At 60.1% G+C, this 21913-nt stretch overlaps 1 protein-coding gene across 4 annotated transcripts in view; it reads left to right on the top strand.

Moving 5' to 3' along the window:
* Nucleotides 1-21913, top strand: part of LOC144951460 (tensin-3-like) — a 91869-nt gene that overhangs the window by 24947 nt on the left and 45009 nt on the right. For 3 of the 4 annotated variants that reach the window (XM_078881742.1, XM_078881741.1, XM_078881740.1), the window contains exons 10-17: nucleotides 714-797; nucleotides 2657-2769; nucleotides 4312-4375; nucleotides 6369-6444; nucleotides 7008-7137; nucleotides 8250-8315; nucleotides 13133-13243; nucleotides 19656-20810. In XM_078881742.1, coding sequence (XP_078737868.1) covers nucleotides 714-797; nucleotides 2657-2769; nucleotides 4312-4375; nucleotides 6369-6444; nucleotides 7008-7137; nucleotides 8250-8315; nucleotides 13133-13243; nucleotides 19656-20810 — 1799 coding nt within the window. The remainder of the gene's footprint in view (nucleotides 1-713; nucleotides 798-2656; nucleotides 2770-4311; nucleotides 4376-6368; nucleotides 6445-7007; nucleotides 7138-8249; nucleotides 8316-13132; nucleotides 13244-19655; nucleotides 20811-21913) is intronic. The other variant, XM_078881743.1, reaches the window with a different exon arrangement.

The raw sequence follows: 21913 nt of genomic DNA, 5'->3' as shown, positions 1-21913 counted from the left end.
CCCAACCCCACCCCACTCCACCCCAACCCCACCCCACTCCACCCCAACCCCACCCCACCCCGCTCCACCCCACCTCACTCCACCCCACTCCACCCTACCCCACCCCACTCCACCCCACTCCACCCCACTCCACTCCATCTCACCCCACCCCACTCCACCCCACTCCACCCCACTCCAACCCCACCCCTTGGTGGTTGTGGTGGTTGTGGTGGTTGTTGCATAACCACGGTGGTAGTGATGGTGGTGGTTGTGGTGGTTGTTGTGTAACCACGTGGTAGTGATTGTGGTGGTTGTGGTGGTTGTTGTGTAACCACGTGGTGGTGGTTGTGGTAGTTGTTGTGTAACCACGTGGTGGTGGTTGTTGTGTAACCACGTGGTGGTTGTGGTGGTGGTTGTGTAACCACGTGGTGGTGGTTGTGGTGGTTGTGGTGGTTGTTGTGTAACCACGTGGTGGTGGTTGTTGTGTAACCACGTGGTGGTTGTGGTGGTGGTTGTGTAACCACGTGGTGGTGGTTGTGGTGGTGGTTGTGTAACCACGTGGTGGTGGTTGTGGTGGTTGTTGTGTAACCACGTGGTGGTTGTGGTGGTTGTGGTTGTGGTGGTTGTTGTGTAACCACGTGGTGGTGGTTGTGGTGGTCGTGGTGGTTGTTGTGTAACCACGTGGTGGTTGTGTAACCACGTGGTGGTTGTGGTGGTGGTTCTGGTTGCTGCAGCGCTGAGCAGGCGCTGGACACGTTCGCCATGAGGAAGTTCTACGAGGACAAAGCGCTGCCCGTGTCCCACCCCTCCCAGCAGAGGTGACATCATCGTCGTCGTCGTCACATACCATCATCATCATTATCAAGGTCGTCACATACATCATCACCATCATCATCGTCACATACATCACCATCATCATCGTCGTCACGTACATCATCATCATCGTCGTCACGTACATCATCGTCGTCGTCGTCACATTCCATCATCATCATTATCAAGGTCGTCACATACATCATCACCATCATCATCGTCGTCACGTACATCATCATCATCGTCGTCACGTACATCATCGTCGTCGTCGTCACATTCCATCATCATCATTATCAAGGTCGTCACATACATCATCATCGCCATCATCGTCACATGCATTATCATCATCGTCACATGCATCATCATCATCGTCGTCACATACATCATCATCATATACATCATCATCGTCACATACATCATCATATACATCATCATCATCATCGTCACATACATCATCATCATCGTCGTCGTCAGATACATCATCATCGTCATCATCGCCCTCGTCACTCTTACAGTCATCAACACCATCCAACGTTTTGTCATCATCGCTGGATTCATCTTTGCCGCCGCCACCACCATCACCGCCGTCATCACCGCGACCCGTGTGTTTACTCACTGCTGGATCGGAGGCCTCCACGCACCGCCACCGCCACCTCTCGCGGCGCAGAGCGAGACCCAAACAGAGGACGTGGATCTGGCACGGGTCGGGCCGTCACGACCGGTGGCAGCTCCTTCAAAACCTCGCCGCAGCACAGTTTCAGTGTTCGGTTTCATGTATTTGGTATAACCCTGTGAGCCATGCAGCTCTTGACTCGGGTGCAACCGCAACAAAACAAAAACATGAACAAGAAACATCTTCAAGTGACTGCGCGCAACAGAAAAATCCTGAGTCTTTCAGAAAAAATACCGCATTTCAACGGTACAGCCATTGGCGACCACGCCGTGCTGATGAGCTCTCATCGGCACGAAACCGATTCCAACACATTTTGGCCATCCACTGCTTCGCTGCTGCCGTCGGTCCGGTCACATTTGCTCAAAACAAATCTCGGATTGAAGCTTTCGTGACTGCAGACATTGTACTCATTGGTTTTTTCTGTAAAGTCACGTGTGTAGAAATACAATAAAATTTACATCATTGGTACCTCATTTGCCAGTAAAAAATATGATAATTGGTTTTTTACCCTTTTATCTGGCAACAAAACTGACACCTTTTTTACGAGGAGTCATGCTTGCATAGACCACAATACCTGCAGTCATAATGCAAACAAAAAACATAACTCTGATAATGTATGCGCTGTCCTTGAAGTTGATTGGTCCACACCCGATACAGCTTTCCTTAGAGCCTAGTCTCACATGGTGTTGGACCAGATGACGCCAATAGGCGCACAACTCAAAGACAATGCATCATCAGAGTATGAGAGCTCGGGGTAAGCATTAGAGCCTAGTCTCACATGGTGTCAGTTTTGTTGCCAGATAAAAGGGTAAAAAAACAATTATCAAAATAAAATTTAAATAAATTAAATTAAAATCAATCACGACGTTTCGAACGCAACACAAGCGCTCATCATCAGGTGGAAATGGGGTGAAACACACAGCGAGGGAACACACAGGGGGACACCACATGCACAGCACGCAGAGAACGGCAAACTGCACGTGACCAAATGCAACAAGAAGATGTGAGACGAGAAACTCGACGATTTCGACAGTGACAAGAAGAATCGCAATGCAGTTCCTCAGAGCTGCTGATGGCTTTTGTGGAATGCTCAGAGGCCGTGCACCCCCCCCCCCCCCCACCTGCTCTTATCTCAACTCTGCCCCCCACTCCACCTCCACCACCACCTATCTCCCCCCCCCCCCCCCCCACCAGGTACGTCAACTACTTTGGCCAGCTGCTGGCGGGCGTCATCAAGATGAACAGCGCTCCCCTCTTCCTCCACCACGTCCTCATCAGCGGCGTCTCCAGCTATGACGCAAACCTCGGTAGCTCCGCTGGCTGCTGGCACAGCCGCCGCTGCTGACACAGCTGCTGCTGCTGCTGCTGCTGGCACAGCTGCTGCTGCTGCTGTTGCTGGCACAGCTGCTGCTGCTGCTGCTGCTGGCACAGCTGCTGCTGCTGACACAGCTGCTGCTGCTGTGTCAGCAGCAGCAGCTGTTGTTGCTGCTGCTGGCACAGCTGCTGCTGCTACTGCTGCTGGCACAGCTGCTACTGCTGACACAGCTGCTGCTGCTGTAGCTGCTGCTGCTGTAGCTGCTGCTGCTGTAGCTGCTGCTGCTGTAGCTGCTGCTGCTGTAGCTGCTGCTGCTGTAGCTGCTGCAGCTGTAGCTGCTGCTGCTGCTACTGCTGCTGCTGCTGACACAGCTGCTGCTGCTGCTGCTACTGCTGCTGCTGCTACTGCTGCTGCTGCTACTGGTGCTGGCACAGCTGCTGCTGCTGACACAGCTGCTGTAGCTGCTGCTGCTGCTGCTGTAGCTGCTGCTGCTGCTGTAGCTACAGCTGCTGCTGCTGGCACAGTTGACTCTGATTGGTCCACGACGGTTGGGAGCCGACTCTGATTGGTCCACGACGGTTGGGAGCCGACTCTGATTGGTCCACGACGGTTGGGAGCTGATTCTGATTGGTCCACGACGGTTGGGAGCCGACTCTGATTGGTCCACGACGGTTGTGAGCTGATTCTGATTGGTCCACGACGGTTGGGAGCCGACTATGATTGGTGATTCTGATTGGTCCACGACGGTTGGGAGCCGACTCTGATTGGTCCACGACGGTTGGGAGCTCACTCCGATTGGTCTACGACGGTTGGGAGCTGACTCTGATTGGTCCACGACGGTTGGGAGCTCACTCCGATTGGTCTACGACGGTTGGGAGCTGACTCTGATTGGTCCACGACGGTTGGGAGCTCACTCTGATTGGTCTACGACGGTTGGGAGCTGACTCTGATTGGTCCACGGTGGTTGGGAACTGACTCTGATTGGTCCACGACAGTTGGGAGCTGATTCTGATTGGTCCACGACGGTTGGGAGCCGACTCTGATTGGTCCAGGACGGTTGGGAGCTGATTCTGATTGGTCCACGACGGTTGGGAGCTGATTCTGATTGGTCCACGACGGTTGGGAGCTGATTCTGATTGGTCCACGACGGTTGGGAGCTGATTCTGATTGGTCCACGACGGTTGGGAGCTGATTCTGACTGGTCCACGACGGTTGGGAGCTGATTCTGATTGGTCCACGACGGTTAAGAGCTGATTCTGATTGGTCCACGATGGTTGGGAGCTGATTCTGATTGGTCCACGACGGTTGGGAGCTGATTCTGACTGGTCCACGACGGTTGGGAGCTGATTCTGATTGGTCCACGACGGTTGGGAGCTGATTTTGACTGGTCCACGACGGTTGGGAGCTGATTCTGATTGGTCCACGACGGTTGGGAGCTGACTCTGATTGGTGCCGCGGCGGCGTCCTGGTTGTGCCCGCTAACCCCCCTCCTGCCCCCCCCCCCCGCCCCCCACCCCTCCCCCGTGCCACACAGATTGCTGCTGCCTCTTCATCAAGGTGTACCAGGGCATGCAGCTTGTGTGCACCTCGGGAGTCTAGTGAGTACGACGCACACCCTCACCCGCGGTGGCTAGGAGATGTTAACCACCTCGCCTGGTGTACAGGAGGTCGCGGGTTCGATCCCGACCCTGACGCCTGCTGCTGTATATTTGGAGTTTGTGTATCTCTCTCTCTCTCTCATCATCACTTGGCTAGGAGATGTTAACCACCTCGCCTGGTCTACAGGAGGTCGTGGGTTCGATCCCGACCCTGACACCTGCTGCTGTATATTTGGAGTTTGCATTTATTTCTCTCATCATCATCGTCATCACAGTGGCTAGGAGATGTTAACCACCTCGCCTGGTCTTCAGGAGTTTGTGGGTTCGATCCCAACCCTGACGCCTGCTGCTGTATATTTGGAATTTGTGTGTGTGTCTCTCATCATCATCATCACGGTGGGTAGGAGATGTTAACTACCTCGCCTGGTATACAGGAGGTCGTGGGTTCCATCCCGACCCTGACGCCTGCTGCTGTATATTTGGAATTTGAATGTCTCTCTCCCCGTGGTCGCGTGGATTTTTCTCCGGGTCCTCCGTTTTTCCACTCCACATTTGATAATCGACGTAACACGCGTTCGGAGTATTTGGTTGCCGTAGATTTCCACGCGACGACGACGATGAGCTATTCCGTTGATCCGATCATTCGTGGCCAAGTCGCTTGTTAGAAAGAGCTACGTAGCTCAGAGGGACCTTACCTGGTAAAATAAAACAATATTTACAGAGCTTACATAGCTTTTCTGCAATCCTCTTAGCTGCTCATTCCTCTCTATCCATGCCAATTCCGATAGTTTCAGCGTCGTCAAAGAACACACTCCCGCAGCCGCATCTAGCCCCAGATTAGACAGCAAACGGCCAGAACTGTGAGCTGAATCGTAGCGATTGGCGCACACCACGTGACCAGTTCTTCAGCAACGGCCGATGGTCTGAGCACGAATGCAGCCGCGCATGCACGCGTGGGTGTGTGTGTGTCCACGTGTGTGTGCGTCCATGTGTCTGCGTGTGTGTCCACGTGTGTGTGTGTCCATGAGTCTGCGTGTGTGTCCCCACGTGTGTGCGTCCATGTGTCTGCGTGTGTGTCCACGTGTGTGTGTGTTTGCGGTCCTGGACAGATGCCATTATTTTATGTCCGTCTGCTACAGCAGAGGTGTAAGGAATTCCCACAAGACCTACATCTCTGCTTTAGTTATTTCCCAGGCCTACTGAAACCATCAGTAGGCCTGGGCTCTGGGTTGTTCTTCATGCTTTCGGAGTCCCTGACTCTCTGCTCACAATCATGTTGAGCAGGCCCGGGTAAAACTACGTGGCCGGGAGTTGGAGCCATTCGCTGTTCACCTTGGGGTGCGACAGGGATGTCCTCTGGCTCCCACATTATTTAACATCAATTTCGACCACGTAGTTCGTGATGCCTTCGATAGCTGTACCGGAGGAATTTCCATCTGGTACAAATTTTATGTGAGATTGATTAATGCCTGGGTGCGATGAAGGGATGGCTCCCTATTGGTCAACCATGTTACGTATGCCGATGATCTGGTGATTGCTACTCACTCAGAAGAGGAGTTGGAGGCACTGCTGCTGAACCTGGAGCATGCCACTAAGAGGTGGGGCCTTACCAGCAGCCCCACCAAAACTAAACACCTGCCTGGGTATTTTTACCATCAGACACTCCACCCCTACAACTCCCAATTGGTGATAGGGCAGTTGTGGAGATAGTTGAGAGTTTTCCATGCCTGTGCAGTGTGCTCACGACCGGCTCCGGTTTAACAGCAGAGATCTCACTCCGAATTAGTCGAGCGGCATTATCTTTTCATCGGCTTCGTAACGCTGTGTGGAAGCTACCTGCTCTGTCGCTCCGCACGAAGCTTCGGGTCTTCTCGGCCACGGTCATTTAAAAACATTTAGGCTGGCCTGCCTACGATCCATCCTAGGTTTAACCAGGCTGGATTGTGTGAGACTGGACTCAGCGCTGTGTGCCCGCCCTCTGCGCTGTGTGCAGCGACGTGCGGCAAGGGAGCACCGATCAGCTCTGCATCGGCATCCAGCCGGCGCTCATGCTCAAAGGGGACATCCTGGTGAGAACCACCACACCCCGACCCCCTGGCACTCCCCCCTCGCCATGCCCCCCCCCCGCCCCCGGGTGTTCTCCGGGCACTGCGGTTCTCGTTATTCTACTTCACATGACGCACACTGCACCACACGCGCACAGGCGCACACGCGCACACGCGCACACTGCACCACACGCGCACAGGCTGTGTGGGAGAGTGCTGTGAGACCTTCACACAGCAGTGGAGAGATCATAGCTGCTGCTGCTGCTGCTGCTGCATGCGGCAACTGCTGCTGCTGCTGCTGATGATGATAACGATGATGATGATAATAACGATGATGATGACAAGGATGATCATGATAACGATGAGGATGACGACGTAGATGATGACGATGATGATAAACATGATGATGATGATAGCAACGATGATGATGAGGATAACGACGACAATTATGATGACGATGATGATAACAACGATGATGATGACAACGATGATGATGAGGATGACGACGAGGATGACGACGAGGATGACGACGATGATGATGACGATGATGACGAGGATGTGGCGTCTGTGTGGCCGTGCGTGTCCAGGTGAAGTGCTACCACAAGCGGTTTGGCAGTGCGGGCCGGGACGAGGTCTTCCGAGTCCAGTTCCACACAGGGGCCGTGCAGGGCCTGCCGCTCTGCTTCGCAAAACACGAACTGGATCACGCAAACACCGGTACGGAGCGGAGCCCCTCCCCCACCCCCTCCCCCTCCCCCCTCGCCACGGGACCCCACCATGGGGGGGGGCGGAGGGACCGGAAGGAGAACCAGTAGGGATTCATCTTCTTGGTTCTTTCGGTAAAGTCACGTAGAATGGAAATAATAAAATAATTTAAAAAACATAATAAAATAATTCTCACGACGTTTCGGCCACAACGGCTGCTTGCGTCGTGGCCGAAACGTCGTGAGAATTATTTTATTATGTTTTATTTTTATTATTTTACTATTTCCATTCTACGTGACTTTACCGATAGAACCAAGAAGATGAATCCCTGCAGTCACGAAAGCTTTAAATCGAAATTCAGTAGGGAATCGATAACAAACCAGTAGGGAATCGATAATTAACCAGTAGAGATACGATATTTCGATTTAAAGCTTTCGTGACTGCAGGGATTCATCTTCTTGGTTCTTTCGGTAAAGTCACGTAGAAGGGAAATAATAAAATACATTTTTTATGCTTTATTATTTACTATTTTATTAGTTCCCTTCTACGTGACTTTACCGAAAGAACCAAGAAGAGAGATACGATCATTAACCAGTAGCGAACCGATAATCTACCGCGGGCCAACTGATAATGACCGGCAGATAATCGATAGAGAACCGCGATTGTACTGCCCGGTGTTGACAGCCCGCCGCCACTACAATCGGCACAACCGTTGCCACCACGACCAACATTTCCACCACCACCACCACCAAGTCTGGTCATCGTGTGCACGGACACACCGCTCCGTGCGTGCGTGCGTGTAGGGAGTGGTGGCGCAGTGGTTAGCGCGCCGCGCTACGACCCCGGCGATCCGAGTTCAATTCCCGCTCTCGTCCAATACCAGTCACGGTGAAAAACTGAACCTCCGTCCTGGGCCTCCCCTAGATCGACTCGGCCTTAAATTAATACCTCGTGCGGTAAACATTAGCACTGGGGAGACAAAGGTGGGCGGGCGTGGTGTTGGCCGCCCACCCCCTCGTGTGCCGTGCCGGCCTTCATAGGTGCTCGATAACGGCACTTGCCCCAATAGTCTGTTAAAGGCTACACGGGGGTCTTTGTCTTTGTGTGTGTGTTCTCTGCGGCAGATGAGAGGTTCCCACAGCAAGGAAAGGTGGAGTTCAAGCTGTCCACGAGGCCAGAGTCGTCCAAAGGTGGGTTTGTGGGTGACACACACCACGTACACACACACACACACACCACGTACACAACACACACACCACGTACACACACACACCACGTACACACACACACCACGTACACAACACACCACGTACACACACACACCACGTACACACACACACCACGTACACACACACACCACGTACACAACACACCACGTACACACACACACCACGTACACACACACACCACGTACACAACACACCACGTACACACACACACCACGTACACACACACACCACGTACACACACACACCACGTACACACACACACCACGTACACAACACACACACACCACGTACACACACACACCACGTACACACACACACCACGTACACACACACACACATCACGTACACACACACACACATCACGTACACACACACACCACGTACACACACACACACCACGTACACACACACACACCACGTACACACACACACACACCACGTACACACACACACCACGTACGTACACACACACACCACGTACACACACACACACCACGTACACACACACACACCACGTACACACACACACCACGTACACACACACACCACGTACACACACACACACACCACGTACACACACACACACCACGTACACACACACACACCACGTACACACACACACACACCACGTACACACACACACACACCACGTACACACACACACACACACCACGTACACACACACACAGACCACGTACACACACACACCACGTACGTACACACACACACCACGTACACACACACACACCACGTACACACACGTACACACACACACACCACGTACACACACACACACCACGTACACACACACCACGTACACACACACACACACCACGTACACACACACACACACCACGTACACACACACACACACCACGTACACACACACACACACCACGTACACGACACACCACGTACACGACACACATCACGTACACGCACACACACACATCACGTACACACACACACCACGTACACACACACACACACCACGTACACGACACACCACGTACACGACACACCACGTACACACACACACACATCACGTACACGCACACACACACATCACGTACACACACACACACACACCACGTACACACACACTACATACACAACACACACACACCACGTACACACACACACCACGTACACACACACACACACACACCACGTACACACACACACCACGTACACACACACACACACCACGTACACACAACATGTACACACACACTACATACACAACACACACACACCACGTACACACACAAACTACACACCACGTACACACACAACCACAACAGCCACCATTCGCACAAAGTGACGTTGATGTCACCGCGGCGCTCGTGCCAGGCTAGGTGCACTTTAAGGCCACGTGAAATGTCGAACGCCCGCTGGCAGGAGGTCACGGGACAGACCCAGGTGGTGCCATGGGTCGACTGGCTGAGATGACCGGCCGATGCACCACCTGTGCTCCCCACTGTGCCAACTCGCTGCGTTTTAGCCACCCGGCGTTCTACTCGTTGTTGTGAGCGTCGCTCTTCTGCCCTCCGCTGTTGTTGGAGGGCGACTGCCTCCAAATGTAGCCCAGTAGCAGCAGCGTCCTTTACGAGCCTCCTCTGCACACAAAGACAAAGATCCCCCGTATAGCCTTAAGACTGTTGGGGCAAGCCCTGTTAGCGAGCACCTATGAAGGCCAGAACGGCACACGGGGGGGGTGGGTGGCCAGCACCACGCACGACCGCCTTTGTCTCCCAAATGGCGATGTTTTTACGCACGACACCAGGTACTCATTTGAGGCTGAGTCGACCTAGGGGAGGCCCAGGCCCGGTGCAGATGAGAGTCACTGGGTGTTGGTCGTGAGCGGTAAAATCGAACTCGGGTCACCAGGCTCGTGACCCGAGTTCACCAGGGCAATAACCGCTACACTACCGCTCCCCACACACACACGTACACACGCGTACGTGTGTGTGCGTGTGTGTGTGTGCGTACGTGCGTGCGAGGAGATATCCGGACGCCCTGCGTTGGTCATCTCCAAATCGGTGCCCGCGGGGGTCACGGGGGTCACGGCGGCGCGCTCCCTTGTTTGGTGGAGCCGCGCGGAGAGCGGGGCCCACCCTGGGCACTGCCGCCACAAAGACAAAGATCCACTCCCCCCCCGTGTAGTCTCAACAGACTGTTGGGGCAAGTGCTGTTAGCGAGCACCTATGAAGGCCGGAACGGCACACGAGGGGGTGGGTGGCCAGCACCACGCCCAGCCGCCTTTGTCTCCCCCAGTGGTGATGTTTACACACCGCACCAGGTACTAATTTGAGGCCGAGTCGACCTAGGGGAGGCCCAGGACCGGTTCAGATAATCGTCACCGGTGTTGGCCGTGAGCGGGAATCGAACCCGCATCACCGGGTTCACAGCGCAGCGCGTTGACCGCCACACACGTACACACACACCTATGTACACACGCGCACACGTGCACACACACACACGTGCACACACGCACACGTGCACATGTGGAGATGCACGCACGCATGCATATGACACCTACGCACACACACACACCACGTGCACATGTGGGGACGCACGCACGCATGCATTTGACAGCTACGCACACACACACACACACCTACACACACACACACCACACACACCCACACACCCACACGCACACACACACCCGCACACACACACCCACACGCACACACACACACACCTACACACACACCTACACACACACCTACACACACACCTACACACACACACACCTACACACACACACACACCCACACGCACACACCTACACACACACACCTACACACACACACCACACACACACGCACACACCACGTGCGTGCGTGGTGTGACCCCCGCTGGCCCTGGGCGGCTGAATTTCGCTGCCCCGAGTGAATGCGACCCGGCGGGGGGGCGGGGGGGTGGAGGGGGGGCGGGGGGGGGGGGCGGGGCGGGGGGGGGGCGGGGGGGGCGACGGCCACCCCCTCGCGGCGTCATCGCCCGCGGCGAGAAGCCCGGAATAGACCCCCACCACCACCCTCACCACCACCACCTCCACCACCACCACCACCTCTACCCTCACCACCTCCACCACCCTCACCACCACCTCTACCTCCACCCTCACCAACACCACCCTTACCACTACCACCCACCACCACCACATCCTCCACCACCGCTCCACCACCTCAACCCTCACCACTACCACCCACCACCACCACATCCTCCACCACCGCTCCACCACCACCTCCACCTCCACCCTCACCACTACCATCCACCACCACCACATCCTCCACCACCGCTCCACCACCACCTCTACCCTCACCACCTCCACCCTCACCACCTCCCCCACCTCTACCCCCACCTCCACCCTCACCACCTCCCCCACCTCCACCACCGCCACCACCTCACCCCGCTCCACCACCACCACCTCCACCACCTCGCCGCCGTATTGCAGACCCGCCCTGGTGGACCAACTCAACGTTCGCTTTCCCGACGGAGCTCGCAGCACGCGGAACGAAACGTCGGACCGTCGCTTCGGGCCGCGGGTCCCCCCCCCCCCCGGCCGTCAGGCCCCCGGTGGCCTTCCTGGGGACCCACGAAGGCCACGAAGGCCGCGACGATGCCTCCTCTCGCTCAACACCAGAGCTCGCTCCCAGTCACCGGGCCACGCGCTACCGCCGCCGCCGTAAAACCATCGGCCACTCCGACCGCGCTCGTCCTTGTGGCTGGCGCACTTCCAGGCGCGCGGCTCCTGCGGCCGTCTGGAACGCTCCTGCCGTCCGATGTTAGGAAGCCATTGGGAGATTATGCCATTTTAAAATCATCATCATCTAGACTGGACAAACTCGCCCCTTCAGAGCTGCTCTTTGCGTTTAGTTTGTTGTCCTTCCCCCGCACCGCCGATTAGCACGGCTGGCTACGCACGGTGCGGAACAAGTTCCACACGCACACACACGCACGCACACACACGCAAACACGCACGCACACACACATGCACGCGCACACACGCACACACGCACGCACACATGCACGCACACACATGCACGCACACACATGCACACGCACGCGCGCACACGCACACGCGTCCCTCCACGTAAGACAGAAAAGTGTGTGTGTCTGTGTGTATATATATCTCTTTTGAACATGCCATCAGCCACACGACCTTCCTTCTCTGGTCCGGTTTCGACATCCAGTGTCTCATCAGCAGCTCGCTCGTTCGCTCGCTTGGTGAATTTTTTTTTCAAACTTTTACCACTTGGGGCCCACGGCTTCGAAGAGGTTGGCGCCCGCCGGTAAAGGTCCCTTCTCCCCCCCCCCCCCCTCTGCCCCCCCTCCGCCCCATCGTTAATCACGTCCGTGGAAGTCACGGCTGACAGTGAGAGCTAATTTCATCTTCAGCTGACGTGCCGCTTTGCATCGCGACCGCTCTCGCTCGCTCCTCCGGCCTGGCGGGACGCTCGACTCTTGCGTGTGTGTTGGGGGGGGGGTAGCGGGGAGGGTGGAGGAGGGAGGATAGTCTGATGATTTGGTGGTGCTTGTGTTCTCCGATACGGCGCCAATGATTGGGTTGGTGTTGTCGTTGTTGTTGTTGTCTATCAAAGTTTTTTTTTTTTAAGTGGTGAACCACGACAACCCCTTACCCGGTCTCGTATAGAGAGAGAGGAGGCCTTGCCAGTGATTAACTCGTGCCAGGCTACATTGATCCCGCGAGCCTGACCCCACTGATGAGACGCTGAATGTCGAACCCTGACCCCGTGACCCCCACGTCTCAGACTGCGTGGAGCTGCCGAACGGGCCCGGGGTGCGAGTGCGCTACGGATCGTCGGACCCGCTCGTCCGCTGGGACTCCTACGAGAGCTTCGTGAACGCGCACAGAGACAGCGGTGAGACACGGGGGGCAGGGAGACACCGCGGGGAGACACGGCGGGGAGACACCGGGGGGAGACACCATGGGGAGACACCACGGGGAGACAGCGGGGAGACACCACGGGGAGACACCACGGGGAGACACCACGGGGAGACACCACGGGGAGACACCGGGGGGAGACACCACGGGGAGACACCACGGGGAGACACCACGGGGAGACAGCGGGGAGACACCGGGGGGAGACACCGGGGGGAGACACCACGGGGAGACAGCGGGGGGAGACACCACGGGGAGACACCACGGGGAGACACCGGGGGGAGACACCACGGGGAGACACCACGGGGAGACACCACGGGGAGACACCACGGGGAGACAGCGGGGGGAGACACCACGGGGAGACACCGGGGGGAGACACCACGGGGAGACACCACGGGGAGACACCACGGGGAGACACCACGGGGAGACACCGGGGGGAGACACCACGGGGAGACAGCGGGGAGACACCGGGGGGAGACACCACGGGGAGACAGCGGGGAGACACCGAGGGGAGACACCACGGGGAGACACCGCAGGGAGACACGGCGGGGAGACACGGCAGGGAGACACGACGGGGAGACAGCGGGGAGACACCGGGGGGAGACACCACGGGGAGACACCGCAGGGAGACACGGCGGGGAGACACGGCAGGGAGACACGACGGGGAGACAGCGGGGAGACACCGGGGGGAGACACCACGGGGAGACACGGCAGGGAGACACGACGGGGAGACAGCGGGGAGACACCGGGGGGAGACACCGTGGGGAGACACGGCGGGGAGACACGGCGGGGAGACACGGCAGGGAGACACCACGGGGAGACAGCGGGGAGACACCGGGGGGAGACACTGGGGGTAGACACCGGGGGGAGACACCGGGGGGACACGCCGCGGGGAGACACGGCGGGGGAGACACCGGGGGGAGACACCGGGGGGAGACACGGCGGGGGAGACACCGTGGAGACACGGCGGGGGAGACACTGGGGGTAGACACCGGGGGGAGACACAGCGGGGGAGACACCGGGGGGAGACACCGGGGGGAGACACCGGGGGGAGACACCGGGGGGAGACACGGCGGGGGAGACACCGGGGGTAGACACCGGGGGGAGACACAGCGGGGACACCACGAGGGAGACGCCGGGGGGAGACACCGGGGGGACACGCCGCGGGGAGACACGGCGGGGGAGACGCCGGGGGGAGACACCACGGGGACATGGGGAGTCACGGAGATGCGGGAGACTCGGGGGGACACGGAGACACAGCAACATGGAGACATCCATTTACATGCACACACACATACAGACATGTACACCATGGTACACTTAGCCGACTGCTGGGGCAAGTGCTGTCATAACGAGCACGTTTTAAGGCTGATACTGCACAAGAGACGGCGTTGTGGATAGCACCACGCACGGCCGCCTTTGTCTCCCCAGTGGCGATGTTTACACATCGCACCAGGTGCTCGTTTGAGGCCGGGTCGACCTAGGGGAGACTCGAAACTAGTTCAAATATTTGCTGTCACTATCATCGGTCGTGAGCGCGGGGGAATCAAACTCGGGTCTCCGCCGGGTGCGTAAGCCAGCGCGGCGCTAACCACTGCGCCACCACTCCCCCGCGCACGTGCACACAACAAAAAGGCAAAGATCCCCCATATAGCCTCTAATGGACTGTTGGAGCAAGTGCTGTTAGCGAGTAGCAGCACCTATGAAGGCCGACGCGGCACACGAGGGGATGGGTGGCCAACACCACACCCGGCCGCCTTTGTTTCCCCAGTGGCGATGTTTACACACCGCACCAGGTACTCATTTTAGGCTGAGTCGACCTAGGGTAGGCCCAGGACTGGTTCAGATAATCGTAACCGGTGTTGGACGCATGCGTGAATCGAACTTGGGTCGCCGGGTTCGCAACGTAGCGCTGACCGCTACACTACCGCTCACACAACAACAACCGCCATTCGCCACTAAGTGGCGGTGACGTCACCACGACGCTTGTGCCAAGCTATGTGCACCTTGAGCCACATACTGACACACACACTGACACACACACTGACACACACACACTGACACACACACACACTGACACACACACACACCGACACACACACACACTGACACACACACACTGACACACACTGACACACACACTGACACACACACTGACACACACACACACTGACACACACACTGACACACACACACACACTGACACACACACACTGACACACACGTGTGTAACACGCGTTAGTGGAGGGAGGGAGCTGGGCCATGTGTCTGTTGCGTGTAGCCGTGACGGAAGAGATGCACCACAGGGGTTTGGGGGGTGTGGGTCGCCTTTCAGCCCCCCCCCCCTACTACCCCCACATACCCCCAACCCCGCTTCGCACATTCCTCCACAAGCCATTCCTGAGCCTCCCCCACCAACCCACCCACCCACCGCCCGCTCCCCCCTCAATCCCCGTGGTCTTCCCTACGACTCCAGCCAAACAACAACCCGTGCCCTCCTAGCGGTGTTCCTCGCTGGCTCGCAATGGGGTGGGGGGGAGTTGATGATGGTCATGTCCGGGACATTGAGCCAGTACTGCTGAGATGTGCTGGGTTCAAGCCCTGGGTGTGGGTGATTTTTCTTTTATTTTAGAAGGTTCATGATGGCCGTGTCAAGCAATTGATTGACCCCTGGTTTTCTCGTGTGTGTGTGTGTCCATACATTTGTGTGTGTGTGTATGTGTGTGTGTGTCCATACATTTGTGTGTGTCCATACATTTGTGTGTGTCCATACATTTGTGTGTGTGTGGGGAGCGGTCGTGTAGCGGTTAGCGCGTTGCGCTGTGTACCCGGCGACCCGGGTTCGATTCCCGCTCACAGTCGACACCGGTGACGATTATCTGAACCGGTCCTGGGCCTCCTCCCCTAGGTCGACTCAGCCTCAAATGAGTACCTGGTGCGGTGTGTAAAATCATCGCCACTGGGGAGACAAAGGCGGCCGGGCATGGTGTTGGCCACCCACCCCCTCGTGTACCGTTCCGGCCTTCATAGGTGCTACTCGCTAACAGCACTTGCCCCTACAGTCTGTTAAGGCTACACGGGGGATCTTGTGTGTGTGTGTGTGTGCTTGCTGAGCCTTGGTACATTTTTAAACCGCGGCTGAACATTTTTCTATATTTATTTTACGGACATTTCAGCCAAGCGACCGTGATGAGAGTCGTATTTAGCTGCCCCTGAAGCCAGAACTGTTGTGGAGTAGACAAGGACAGTGCCGCCGTGTGGCCTGGGAAGAACTGTGGGGCTCATTCACCCTCACGGGAACTACAGAGACAAAGATCCCCCGTACAGCCTTAACAGAATGTAGGGGCAAGTGCTGTTAGCGAGCACCTATGAAGGCCAGAACGACACACGAGGGGGTGGGTGGCGAGAACCACGCCCGACCGCCTTTGTCTCCCCAGTGGCGATGTTTACACACTGCGCCAGGTACTCATTTGAGGCTGAGACGACCTAGCGGAGGCCCAGGACCGGTTCAGATAATCGTCACTGGCATTGGCCGTGAGTGGGAATCGAACCCGGGTCGTTTGTGTGTGTGTGTGGAGGGGGGGGGAGTGGTGGCGCAGTGATTAGCCTACGAACCTGGCCACCCGAGTTCGATTCCCTCTCACGGTCAACGCCGGTGACGAAATATCTGAACCGGCCCTGGGCCACCCCTAGGTCGACTCGGCCTCAAATGAGTCCATGGCGTCCGGTGTGGACAGATCGCCACTCGGGAGGCAAAGACGCGTGCCGTGCCGGCCTTCATCGACGCTCGCTAGCGGCACTAACCGGATAACTCGCCCCAACACCACAACTCTGACCCCAGCACCGTGACCCATGGCCCGAACCCTAGCATCATGACCCCTGACCCTAGCACCATGGCCTCGAACCCTGACCCCGGGAACACACCTTGACCCACACACGCTGGATCCGCCCGTGTCCTGGCAGCTCCCAGCTTTCGTGGCGAGTGGCGCAAACAATCTCAGCTGCCGCTGCTGCTGCTGCCGCCCCGAAGGGGAGCCCCGTAATTGTAGCTATTAATAGCCCCAGGGAATAAATAGCCTTGCAAAACGGGGGGGTCGTGGTGGTGGGTGGGCGAAGGGAGTTGGGAGCGGTGGGAGGGGGTGGGGGGAGAGTGCTCGGGGCAGCAGGAGCAGTGGTTGGGTTCACGTTCACACCGCGTGCGAGTGTCCGTCCGGCGGTGGTGTTCGCGGCGGTGGTGGCGGTTCGTGTTGTGGCCGGAGCTGGTGCCCTGTTCCGGCCTCACCAGCCCCGTGCACCGGGGGGTCGCGGTGAAGGGGGTCGCGGTGAAGGGAGTCGTGGTAAAGGGGGTTGCGGTGAGGAGCGACGACCCCACTGGTGGGGTCGTGGTTTGTGGGACGCGAACAACCGCGGTGCCCAGCTGAGAGTTCCTGCTGCTGCTGCTCCTGCTGCGTGTGGGTGAGTGGCGAGCGTGTGGGTGGGTGGCGAGTGTGTGGGTGGGTGGCGAGTGTGTGGGTGGGTGGCGAGTGTGTGTGTGTGTGGGTGGCGAGTGGGTGGCGAGCGAGTGTGTGGGTGGGTGGCGAGTGTGTGGGTGGGTGGGTGGCGAGCGAGTGTGTGGGTGGGTGGCGAGCGCGTGGGTGGGTGGCGAGCGCGTGGGTGGGTGGCGAGTGTGCGGGTGGGTGGGTGGCGAGTGTGCGGGTGGGTGGGTGGCGAGCGCTTGGGTGGGAGGCGAGTGTGCGGGTGGGTGGGTGGCGAGCGAGTGTGTGGGTGGGTGGGTGGCGAGCGCGTGGGTGGGTGGGTGGCGAGTGTGCGCGCGGGTGAGTGGCGAGCGAGTGTGTGGGTGGGTGGGTGGCGAGCGTGTGGGTGAGTGGCGAGCGTGTGGGTGAGTGGCGAGCGAGTGTGTGGGTGGGTGGGTGGCGAGCGTGTGGGTGAGTGGCGGGCGGGTGGGTGGCGAGCGAGTGTGCGGGTGGGTGGGTGGCGAGCGTGTGGGTGGGTGGCGAGCGTGTGGGTGAGTGGCGAGCGTGTGGGTGAGTGGCGAGCGAGTGTGTGGGTGGGTGGGTGGCGAGCGTGTGGGTGGGTGGCGAGCGTGTGGGTGGGTGGCGAGCGTGTGGGTGAGTGGCGAGTGTGCGGGTGGGTGGGTGGCGAGCGAGTGTGTGGGTGGGTGGGTGGCGAGCGCGCGGGTGGGTGGTGAGTGTGCGCGCGGGTGAGTGGCGAGCGAGCGTGTGGGTGAGTGGCGGGCGGGTGGGTGGCGAGCGAGTGTGCGGGTGGGTGGGTGGCGAGCGCGCGGGTGAGTGGCGAGCGTGTGGGTGAGTGGCGAGTGTGCGGGTGGGTGGGTGGCGAGCGAGTGTGTGGGTGGGTGGGTGGCGAGCGCGTGGGTGGGTGGGTGGTGAGTGTGCGCGCGGGTGAGTGGCGAGCGAGTGTGCGGGTGGGTGGGTGGCGAGCGAGTGTGTGGGTGGGTGGGTGGCGAGCGTGTGGGTGAGTGGCGATTGTGCGGGTGGGTGGGTGGCGAGCGAGTGTGTGGGTGGGTGGGTGGCGAGCGAGTGTGTGGGTGGGTGGGTGGCGAGCGCGCGGGTGAGTGGCGAGCGTGTGGGTGAGTGGCGAGTGTGCGGGTGGGTGGGTGGCGAGCGAGTGTGTGGGTGGGTGGGTGGCGAGCGTGTGGGTGAGTGGCGATTGTGCGGGTGGGTGGGTGGCGAGCGCGCGGGTGGGTGGTGAGTGTGCGCGCGGGTGAGTGGCGAGCGAGTGTGTGGGTGGGTGGGTGGCGAGCGCGCGGGTGAGTGGCGAGCGCGTGGGTGAGTGGCGAGTGTGCGGGTGGGTGGGTGGCGAGCGAGTGTGTGGGTGGGTGGGTGGCGAGCGCGCGGGTGAGTGGCGAGCGCGTGGGTGAGTGGTGAGTGTGCGGGTGAGTGTGGCTGTCTGCAGCTGCTGCTCAGCTGTGTGGGTGCGGAGTGTGTAGATGCGAGTGTGGAGTGGTGAGGGTGGTGTGGTTTAGCGGTGAGCGTGGAGCCGTGAGTGTCCGGTGATTGCGTGTTTGGCTGTGACAGCCACGTGTGACTGTGAGTGAGCTCGTGGTGGTGTGTGCGATGTTGTTACTGGTGAGTGTGGAGTGGTGAGTGAGTGCTGTTCTCTGTCTGTTAACTGCAGAGGACAGCTTTGTCAGACTGTGCGGTCGGTGAGCAGTGGCGTAGTCAAATGAGTACCTGGTGTGGTGTGTAAACATCGCCACCGGGGAGACAAAGGCGGCCGGGCGTGGTGCTGGCCACCCACCCCCTCGTGTGCCGTGCCGTCCTTCATAGGTGCTCGCTAACAGCACTTGCCCCAACAGTCTGTTAGAGGCTATACGGGGGATCTTTGTCTTTGTGGTGGTGATGGTGAGTGCCGGGCTGTTCCCCGCCCCCCAGACGGGGCGCGCGGCCCTCTGGACGGCGGCGTGTACGCCAGCGTGCGCAGCACCGCACGCTCGCCGCACCGACGCGGCCCCGGCCACACCAGCAACAGCAACAACAACGGCACAGCAGGCGTCGGCGCGCCGAGTCTCGGCGGGGGACGGCCGGGAGCGCACCAACAGCAGCAGCAGCACCAGCAGCACCAGCAGCAGCAGCACGCTCGCTCCCGTAGCGCCGACTCGGGGAACTCGTCGGCGTCCGCCAGGACGGACCACACGGACCGCGTGCCGCCCTCGCCGCGGCGGGGCGACCCCGCGGCCATGGCGGGCCGCGTCGGCAGGCCCGGCGGAGGCTTCGGCGGAGTCGCCGGCGCCGGGGGTCGCTACACGGTGCCGGCGCTGGTGCACGTGAACGGCACGCGCGGCGGCGGCTTCACGGGGGCCCCCGCGCTGCGGGAGACGGACATCCTGGACGACGAGCCGGGGTACTCGCCGGCGCCGGCGACGCCGCATCCCCGGCAGGCGCCGGCAGAGGCGCGCTACTACGGCTACCGGCCGCCCGCGGCGCACGAGGCCCGGGTCTCCTTCCAACAGCAGCAGCCGCCGCCGCCACCGGAGCACTACCAGCGCTACCAGCCACTGCAGCAGCCGCAGCAGCTGTACCAGCTGGAACATTACCAGCTGCACCAGCAGCAGCAGCAGCGGCAGAGCGGCCACGCAGCGGTGCCCGAGAGCTGGGGCTGGCTCCCGGCGGGCACGGGCGCTGGCGAGGCGCCGCGTGCGTGGGACGCGGCGCCGGCTGGCACGGACGCGAGCGTGGCGCAGCTCAACCTGCTCATGCTGGACCTCGACCCCGGATTCTTGACGCCGGCGGCCGGGACCCATGAGGCTCACGGGGCCCACGGGGCCCACGGTGCCCACGAGGCCCACGGGGCCCACGGGGCCCATGGGGGTTACGAGGCCCACGGAACCCACGGGGCCCACGGAGGCTACGGGGATCACGGGATCCACGGGGGCCACGGGGCCCACGGAGGCTACGGGGATCACGGGATCCACGGGGCCCACGGGGCCCACGGGGCCCACGGGACCCACGGAGGCTACGGTGATCACGGGATCCACGGGGGCTACGGCAGCACGAGTGGAGGAGGAGGAGGAGCGTCGCCGTGCGGAGGTAACGAGGAGGGCCGCTACGCGCACGCTGCTGCCGGCCCCACCGTGGGCCGCTCCCTCTCCCCGGCGGCCCGGTTCTCGCCGGAGCCTCTCGCCCGTTCCATCGGCGCTCCTCGCTCCTCCTCGTCCTCCTCCTCCTCGCCGCTCCCGCCTCCTCCTCCTCCTCTTCCCGCTCCTCCCTCTTCATTTCACCCGGCGCCTCGGCCCCACGGCGGCCTCCTGTTTCCGGCGCCGGCCGCCGCGGCCGCGCCGTACGGCGCGACGCGCCACCGGATCTCGCCGGCGCCAGGCCTGGCGAGGCCTCTCGGGGTGCCGTCACCGTCTCCCCCTCCTCCTCCCCCACCTCCCCCTCCTCCTCCTCCTCCCCCCCCTCCTCTGCCGCCGCCGCCGCCCCCCCACGCGGCCCGCCGGGCCAACGCGCCGCCGCCGTCGCCGCAGCCGGTGCGTCGCTCCCCCGCGCCTCCTCCGCCGCCGTCGCCGCCGTCACTGCCGCGCTACGTGCCGTTCGGCGCGGTGCGCACGCCCTTCCAGTCGCTGGGCCCCATCGGCACCGCCGCGCCCACCGCGCTAACCCCCCGCGCGGCCGGGCCGGCGTGGGGGGGGCCACTGGGTGGTCACGGTGCTGCTGCTGCTGCTGCTGCTGGTGGTGGTGGTGGTGGCGGTGGGTTTGGCGGCAGCGGCGGTATCGGAGGTGGTGGTGGGTTTGTTGGTTCCGGGGGTTTTGGTGGCACCGGCGGTGCTTCTGGTAGTGTTGGCGGTACCAGCGGCGGTTTCGGAGGCTTCGGCGCTGGTGCCCGTGCCAGCCCCCCGTTGCCGGGACACGGTGGAGACGGCACCGGCGAGGAGGAAAAGGAGGAGGGGGAGGAGGGGGAGGAGGAGGGGGAGGAGGAGTACAGCCTGGCGGGGCTGGTGCGGCAACGCGTGTCAGGTGGGGACGACTTCACCGCAAAACCCCCGTGCCGCCGGGGTTTACCCCGTTTTTCCGGCGCCGGTGCGCAAAAAAGTCCAGCACCATCCCGGCGCTCGGGGTTTTGTGTGTGTGTGGGGGGGGGGGGGGGGAGGCTACGGTTGCCGTGCCTGCGTTCCCGCGGCCCCCGGCTAGTT

This window comes from Lampetra fluviatilis, chromosome 62, assembly GCF_964198595.1.
Source record: "Lampetra fluviatilis chromosome 62, kcLamFluv1.1, whole genome shotgun sequence".
NCBI lineage: Eukaryota > Metazoa > Chordata > Hyperoartia > Petromyzontiformes > Petromyzontidae > Lampetra > Lampetra fluviatilis.
Note: the sequence above shows the minus strand (reverse complement) of the source record. Positions and strands in the feature narration are given on the sequence as shown.